This window comes from Hesperophylax consimilis, chromosome 8 (assembly GCF_061612785.1).
Source record: "Hesperophylax consimilis isolate HC1 chromosome 8, BYU_Hcon_1.0, whole genome shotgun sequence".
NCBI lineage: Eukaryota > Metazoa > Arthropoda > Insecta > Trichoptera > Limnephilidae > Hesperophylax > Hesperophylax consimilis.
Window position 1 is genome coordinate 15,254,330 of NC_142843.1, and position 9,547 is coordinate 15,263,876.

General features: G+C 33.7%; 1 protein-coding gene across 1 annotated transcript in view; it reads right to left on the minus strand.

Moving 5' to 3' along the window:
• The window catches only part of Nos (Nitric oxide synthase), a 314,945-nt gene extending 314,382 nt beyond the window's left edge, over positions 1–563 (minus strand). Inside the window, exon 1 of the mRNA XM_089634919.1 lies at positions 103–563. Coding sequence (XP_089491045.1) covers positions 103–462 — 360 coding nt within the window. The 5' untranslated portion in view covers positions 463–563. The remainder of the gene's footprint in view (positions 1–102) is intronic.
• Positions 564–9,547: the final 8,984 nt, after the last annotated feature.

Consider the following 9,547-nt stretch of genomic DNA (forward strand, 5'->3'; position numbering starts at 1 on the left):
AGATTTGGTATAAATTTCGAAGCGCTCTTCCAAAACCTTTAAAAAGTACTGTGCTTAGTTTGTTTTCTGCTTTCAAAATATATATAATAAAATGAAACTCACCATGTTCGAGTTGAAGTAGAGAGAATCATAGTTCTCTGCCTTTGAGGAGACATTCCTCAGTTTCATGGGCCTCTTCAGCGGTGCGATGTGGTGCTGCGAGGGGTGGCGCTGCGAGTGCGTGGGCGTGCAGTGGTTGTGGGGGGCGAGGGCCACGTGGGCGGGCGAGACGGGCGCCGCGTGGCCAGTGGCCATCGGCGTCACGTGGTTCCCTTCCACGTGGTTACTGGTCTGGCCGGGCTGGTTGGGCTTGCAGCCCTCCCCGGGCTTGCCGGCCGCCTTAGAACTGTTGCCGCATGTCAGATTGTTCTTGGTGAAGTTTCCGATCTGCTCGAACACGCTACTCAGGTGTTGGGACATCATCGGGAACCTATTCCCGTACGTGCGGGAACACCACTTGCAAAAGGTACTCAACAAGTCCACGGGTTCGTTCTCAACCCTGCCCGATATCTATCCAAGAACCGAACAGTTACAAAAATTAATTTGAACCCGACAAACGATTCAATTACACTTCCAGTTACGCAATCAAAACAAATAATAATGGCACAGTAAAAATAAATAACACAACTAGCTTGGGAAATTAAATTTTGACTCAACTAACCGCACGCAAACCACTGTTTATATCAGTGATTAAAAATGAATTAAACCAGTTACAATGCTAACACTAAATATAATATTACAGTTGTAGGTACATGGATTGAAGGACTTGGAATGACATTCACGTTGTTGATACACTTTTGTTCCTAGCACTTTTATTACAATGAAAAACCCTGATAGATTAATCAAATAATCACAATCGATCGAAAGTAGTTAGTTATTTTACTATCGACACACGATTGGTAATCTGTACCGGCGTACCGCACCGAACTTCATTGAACGATTGAGCAATGCCAAATAATGAGAAATCCTCCAGTCTCCTATTTATAAATGTAGCCGCGACTGTGACGCTTAACCCCGGTGCGGAAACAGGTAAGCATTATAGTAAGAGAAACACTTAACGGTTTAATTAATTGATATATAATATTAAACAATGGCATTGCAATAAGTGAAACGTGCGGGTGTACATGTACAATGTGTACATGATTGAAGTTTTTTTTTTTACTTTTGTGGGAAATCCACAATATTCCCAACTGAATACACTAGCGGTCAATTTTTTTCTGAATAGTATTTTCGTTCGGAGAATCTTGCAATTTTTATGCACAGACCTACATTTGTTTGAAAGAGGATAACATCAAGGTACATGTGATGGAAAGGGGAGACGGATTTGTTTTAAATGCGTTAAAACCGCACGAATTTGTCAAAGGGGAAATCTATTCATTTAAACAAATCAGCGTCCTGTTCAATCAAGTATTTTAACGAGCTTTTTCGCGTGCTTTATGGTAGAGTTTTGGATTTGTGCGCGTGGTCACTTGTTTAAAATCCTTTCAAGTGCGTATACATATATTTATATCGGGATTTCGGAATCGCCATACATATTATATAAGAGCATATATTAATGCCCTTGTGAGTCACCACGATTCTTATTTAAAACTTTATTTTTATTTTATTTTAAAATATTTTTATTCTGCTAGTCGAGCGTCCTACCCATAATATTCCTGTCTTTTATCATATCCTTTAACGTCCCAACGCTCCCTAATTGGTGTGGAGTTTCTCTAAATGGGATCATGGGGAGAGGTTTTTCTAGGTTTGGCAGCGGATGCATTTGCCCACCTACTGTGTGGCGGGTCGGAACGGGAGACTGGATAAGGGAGATCTTTTGACCTCTCCAGCCGGACTCTCTCTCGACCCATCATTTTGCACCGCAGTGCCAGTGATGGATCCATACGTCCGTTAATCCTGGACACAGTGACCCCCATACTCTACCTACCCTTTATAATTGTTTCCATCCCAGAACTGTTTCTTCTTCCTTTCCCTCCACACAGCATCACCATAGATGTCATAGGCCATTGGAGAAAAAAATTCTTAGGCATCCTGTGTGGATTTAATGTAAAAAAAAATAATCGCACCGGTGAAAGACAGCCATTAAGAATTGAAGCATTGACTTCATCTAAGTTTAGTGAATGAGAGCGAAGTAATTTCCTACCTCCTTCTTCCTTTTTCCTTATCACTTCCACATCCAGAATTTCTTTATCCTCACAACATTCACGAAATGGTGACGCAATATCCAGCTTCAAGAAGCTATGGGTATTTCTTATGATACATAGTTTTTTTTTTAATTATTAGTGATAATACAGTCCTGTTCGCTCCGGAAATTCAAACTGTTGAATGATTTTATATAATAAATTCAGAACTTTCGAATCGATGGTTTTATTCTATTTTTACTAATATTTATTGTATAACAGTGTTTGATGGATTTTTATAAATTATTTTGCAAGAGAAAAATACTGTAAAATCTTCGAAAAAAATTCGAATTTTCGGGCATTCATAAACTCGCCTTAGGTCACCTTATCTCGCCCAGGGGGAAACTTTGCAGATCCGTCTAAAGATAGATAAATCGGAATTTATCTTCGAATTTTACGTAAAATATTATTGGAAATCTGAAAATAGTAACTTATATTCTTTATCATTTTCCGCGGGCTGCAATAAATAAATGATAAAAAATATTTACGAAAACCGCAAGTTCAGGTAATAAATAATTTGTTTTCAATATATTTACTGGCACCGGTTAATGTATTCATGAGTCAATCGCTTATTATGGTCAAATGTAATTTACGGAACGAATCATACAAAATAATCGGTACTCCGCCGTATTTTAGAATCAAACTGTTCGGCTCATTTGATCGTTTGAAAACTATTGAAGTAATAATAAAAGAATATTTTTTGTAGATAAGAACAAATAGACAGAGTTTATATTTATTTATTTATTGTTATTAAGTTTAATTTGTAGAACTCCATTTTAATTTTTATTTTTTATATATTCAATAATATTATTATTATAAACTTATTATCTTTTATAAACGCCCCAACGACAATACTCGCCAAAAAACTTAACTTTCTTTTCAAACAACATACTAAATTCTACCCAAAACATAGCGTTAAAAATTCTCTCGAACTTGTAAACAAAATAAAAAACATAAATCTACCGCACAATTGCCAGTTCATATCTTTAGACGTGGTCAGTCTCTTTAGCAATATCCCTATTCAAGAATGCCTTAAAATCATTGAAGATATTTTAGACGAATCTAATATAAACCCAGTTACTAAAAAAGAATTATTCGATCTATTTAAAATTTGTGTGGAAACTAACTACTTTGAGTTTAACGATAAATTCTATCAACAAAACGACGGATTACCAATGGGATCGCCCCTCAGTCCACTTCTTGCAGAAATATTTATGGATTACATTGAAAAACAAATTTTAAATTCAATCTTTAACAAACACATCATTTACTATGTTCGTTATGTTGACGACATTTTGGTCTGTTGGAAAGGTACCAACAGACAATTAGATCTTTTTGTCACATTTGCTAACTCCATCAACCGTAAAATCTGCTTTACGGTTGAAAGAGAGTGTAATAATAAAATCAATTTTTTAGACCTAACAATCGGTAGAGAAAATAATAAACATACGTTTGAAATTTTCCGTAAGCCTACGTTTACAGATACGACCATTAATTATAAATCTTTACACCCATGGTCACATAAATTATCTGCCTACCACTCAATGGTACATAGGCTTAATAACATCCCACTCGACAAGAAAGCATACGAGAAGGAAAAAAATACAATCCTAACTATTGCTAAAAATAATGGCTTCAAGGGTAGAGACATTGAAAAAATAATTAATAATAACAAACACAAAAATAACCTTAAATTAATTTACCCAGCGACTAATAATAAGACGAATAATAAATTCGGGTGTTTAGAATTCATCGGACAGACATCTAATAAAATTGCCAAAGTCCTCAAAAAGTCTGGCTTAGATATTGCCTTCCGCACAAATAATAACTTAGGATCATCTCTTAAAAACTCAAAAAGTAAGGTACTCAAATTACAAAATAGTGGCATTTATAAACTCCAGTGTGACGAATGCAACGCTGTTTATGTTGGACAAACGGGCCGGTCCTTTAACACTAGGTTCAAAGAACATATTAGATCTTTTAAAAATAATAATAAAATGCAATCTCAATTTGCCAAACATCTCCTAGATGAAAATCACTCACTTAATGATAATAATAAACCAACTCCGTTACACGTTCAAAATAAAGGCCGTAAACTGAATCTTTTAGAACAGTTAGAAATTAACAAAAACTCTAATAATCCGAAAGCTATTCTAATTAATGAACAAACAAATATAATTCGTTCACCCCTACTAGATATCTTCAAACCTAGGGCAAATATGAGTACACTATGAAGTACTTAATTATGCTATTAAAATAACCCTATGAGTCATCGTTTGGGAATAACTAACATTAAGACATTCAGTCAAATTTAAACATTACACTAATTGGGGAAACTTTGCTGGGGTAATAACCATTAATAATTTCTAATATTTTACTCAAAAATCAATTAAGAAATCAGTAATTGAAATTAAAATACCTACCTAGAAATAATATAAATGTATCGTCTGTAAGTGGGCTACCCACAGTTTGATAATGCCTTCAGAGGGCGAAACAGCTGTCACGCGTAATAATAATTACACAGCAGAACTTGTTTAAAAATAAACTGTTTTTATAAACCCAATAATAATATTATTGAATATATAAAAAAAAAAAAAAAAAAAAAAAAAAAAAAAAAAAAAAAAAAAAAAAAAAAAAAAAAAAAAAAAAAGAGTTTATATTGGCGAGAAATTTCAAAAACAAGATAGTTTTATTGTTTAGCGAAAAACAAAGTATTAATTAATATGGTAGATTGATCACATATGCATTTATTGTGAATTACGAGTAGGTGAATTTATCAGACAATCGTTTTTCAACGTATACAGGGACGAACAGTTGGATTTTGGATTTACTTTAATAAATGTGTGCATTCAATTTCTGGTATTTTTTTTCTTATATTTTTGGTATTATCTTATATTTCTTGTATTTTTTCTGGTATGCCACTTTGCTTATTCTTAAATTTTAATGTTTATGCAAAATACAGTGTTATTAGGATAAAATATTACAAGTAGGTACGCAATTCTTTTACTCCATGCTTGTGAAAAGTTTGATTTAAATAATTAGGAAAACACTGATTCCATTAACCGGCGCCTTCCATTCTATTTTTAACCAAACCCAAAATATTTTGGAAACGTTCGACACATCTCTAAACAATTTGTGTTATAATTCCTGTGACGGATTTGAAGTATCCCTGGGATAAAAGGGAGTAACTAAAAACAAAGACGCAAATGAAATAGCCAATAATTGTCTATTTTTATTCTTTTCCATTCATGTTGAGATTTAGAGTCAAAGAAAACCGCACGAGGTCAAATTAGCGATATTTGATTAAAAAGTACAGAGATCTGAACGAATTTGATTGCTACGTGCCAAAAAGATCGTTCGAAGTTACTAAATGGCATTCTGCTTTGTCGAATTCTAGATGACAAATTTTACGAAGAAAATATTTAATTATCACTCTTGTGACATCGCAATCTGCTCTCCGAAATACTGGACCTTTTATTTTAACTTTGTCCATCGTTTCAAAGATGTAGATTTATCGAAATATATTATGGTCCTCATAGATTAAGTATATTATTTAATTTTCCTAAAATTTTAATGGAGATCTGCAAACGGATTCTTTGAAACTATTCTGGATATGATACAACATAACTGTCATAGATTATTTTTGTATATGCATGTCGCACAGCTGGATATGGAAATATGGCTTTTGGAAATATACTATATTTAGTTGAATGCATGAAGCCCTCTTCGTGTTGATGTTTTTATAAAGGTTTAACTGTATATAATTTAGCTATGAACATTTTATATCTAGTGCATATCTTTTCTAAAACTACCATAATAATATTCCATTACCTACGTGATAAAATTTGGACATTCATTGTTTGACAATGACGGTACAATGGTAAAATAACTACAGGAAAATATCAGTAAGAAAAATATTTTTTATATTATTAATGGAGTTCTGCAAAATGAACAAAAGAAAGTTTACACAATTCCCACCAATGGTTTTTATCCGGTTTCGCCTGAGTTTCAATTTTCAGTAAAATTTCTGAAAAATCTGCAACGTAAAACATTGCTTCTTGTCTTATTTTTAATCTTATATAATGGACATTTGAGTTCTAATGCTCACGAGGAATACAATGTATTAAACGCAAAATAGTTTCGTTGGCGTAAAAATTTAAGACGCCGAAATCTGTGCACATTTCATGAAGCCAGAGCACGCCCTTCAAAAAACAAATGTCTGCTTCTTGGTTACCGGATTAACAACGGAACAATGTTCTGTTTCATCAGTTGTGTTTTATCATGGAACCAAAATATATAGAGGCGGACTTTATGCGAATTATTTTTTAAATTTTTCTCTTCTTAAAACTGTTGATTGGTTGTCTAAAGATTTCCATAGATTTAATTCTTCTTTGTATTGTCTGAACATTTTTTGTTCTCGTTTCTGTTGGCATCTATTAAATAATGCTTGTCACAGCAAACTAGTCACCACTATATAAAGAGATTATTTTTTATTCACAGGTGGTTGACTTATTGACGCAAGCGATTGCCTCAGAATGGTGATTGCTGGGTTCGATGAAACCAACAAACATTCAAAACCAAGCATACATAATTATTATGAACACCATTCATCACCAACAGTACATACATTTGTATGGGGCTCTACGGTGAAAAGGGAAAATATTCAATACTGCTATTATTTCAACCAAGGCCGTTCCTTCATGACTCGTCGAAATAATTCATTCAGGGATAATTATAATCGATTTCAAATAGTAATTAACGTTTTTAATATTCTGAAGCAGTGTGTATTTATAATGGAGACTTGTTTTTTGTTGTTTGCGAGACAAAGTAGATATGACTGTAAATAAGAGAACCCCCGCTATGTTCCGTTTCCCTCTTGGTCATTTTAAATATTATCTCCAATGACGCTACACCATGTATACTGCTGTAGACATCTCTAAGTGTCAAGCTAAAGTGAGTCAATTGTAGTGCTTTCTATTGTTTAGTTTTAGTACTAAACTGTCAATCGTCGCGTGAGGTTGCGTGCTACCTCAAAGTAAATTGGCTTAAAAATGCGCCAAAATTTCAATGAATTCGTGTTAAATGAAAAAAATGTTTTAATTACTCGACAAACGCTAGTAATAACAAGGAATAACATTTGTAAAAAAGGCGAATTACTTATTATTTTAGTTTATTATAAACAATGCAATTGTTTCCCGCCCGAAAATTTTATACTTCATAGAGAAAATGCAAGGCCAACTAGAGTACAGGTCTGGGTGCGCAATTGCCAAATTGCGAAGTTACTGCTGTCGTTAAATAAACTTAACTGTTTCAAATAGTCTAATCACTTCTATGTTAATTTATAACAGGCAAAATATTCAATATTCCGAAGTAACAACGACTATCAACAATCGCCGCGATTTACTATTGACACCTCAAAATCCGTCACGGGCCCAGGCCTACAATATAGTCGGCTTCGAGTTAGTATTCAGCGTAACTTTTGAATACGAAAACGTGGCCCGGTCCTACCGTTTATTTCATTCATACTTTTTTTTTAATTTCCTCTTTGTTAAATATGAACAATGTTTTAAGTTTGAATTTACTTCAAAGATAATTTTTCAGACTTTCCAATTTTTTTCTTAATTTTGTTAGTCACTAATAACAAGTCTAGATGTATTGTAACGCCATTTATTAATTCTGTATACTAATATTATTATTGTGATGAAATAATATCCGGCTTCATGTCACTGAATAGAAAATCCTTAGAAAGTGTGAACTGTACTACATACCGATATGAAAGAAAACCGACGTCGACAAAATATACATGAGACCTTTCGACTCCTAGGTCACAGACAAATCGATACATTGGTAAACAAATAATTTCGATGTTTGAAAATCAATTTCAGCAGAAGTAAGAAAAAAATTTGCTGTCTACCGGCACACGAAACACCCACAACATACTTATATCGGATTATCTCTTCAAAGTCCCGAACCTCGAATATGTCCAAATTTGAATAATTATTATTAATTTATTGTACAATAAACTGTCATACAGATTGACACGGTTAATCTTTGGCATCGATAGTGTATACTTCATAGACACAAAATATGCACCAACTTCAATAGGTGTTCCAAAAAATTCTGAACCAAAAAATGTGCTAACAATTATTATATTTTTTTAGCATGCAGGTACTTTTATTCCTACTCATGTGGTATTTCTTTATTATTTTGCTTTTAAAAACTATTATTATATAAAATAATTACAGACCTATATAATTTACTTTCAAAACAAAATTATTCCAAAAATATAAATCTCTGGTGTAGGCAATTGATAAACTTTTATTTTTTAAAGAATTAATATCCATATCTAATTACTCACGATTTTTAATAGAATCTTCAAAGAACATAATATATCGAGAAAGAAACTAGTCTCTTGATGTTGCGTTAACTTGTTTATGCAGTGTCAATCGCTAGTGAATCAATCAACACTCGTAAATATGTTTATTAAACATTCTATCTAAATTAAAGTGAGAATAAGTATATTATGTTTTCAATAGGATATCCTATTGAGAAAATCGTTGTAACACATAAACATGCTACTTATTTGTACCACTTTTATGTTATGATTCAATCGACTTTAGAGATTCATAATCTGTGAGACGCTAGTTACTACTAGGGGGTAGAGAGCAATGAATTGTAGAATTAGAGGTAACATTACTTGCTAAATTAGTGTAAAATATTGTTGAAGTTATTATATTATTGGGTAGTTGGGAGGGGGTGTGGTAGTTGTCGATGTATACCGAATCCTTCCGACCGAGTCCCCGATGACCGCCCGCCTCGCCACGGTCCGGAGAACTTGGGTTACCGGTGCGCCAAATTTAAATACTCCGTGAGTTTTTTTAAAATTAAATTGCCAAATTACGCGACTGCCGATTCTGGTAAAACCCCATTTACCGATGAATGGTTATACCATCGCTTTCCCTACTTATCCAATACTACTTATACGATATCTCAACGCGCATTTCGGCATTTTGATATTATCGCCGGAGACCTGTGCTTGGCGAGCGCTTGTAACCGGCCGAAGCCGGTGGTATCTCACAGCGGACAATTTTTTTTGTGGTCCATACTTCGAACGCCAATGTTAGCTCTATATATAAACCTCAATGGTAAAGAGCCGATTGGTGGGTCGCGATAAGTTTTTCGTTATGAAAAATTCGTGCTCATTTAGATCATCTTTTGAAGTTAATGAATCTGTTTGTGACCTCACAGTAAAAAATCAAAGCATATCAGTATAAACTTCAAGGCTTCATAAAAAACACTCGAATCATATATGTACCGAGATATTGCCG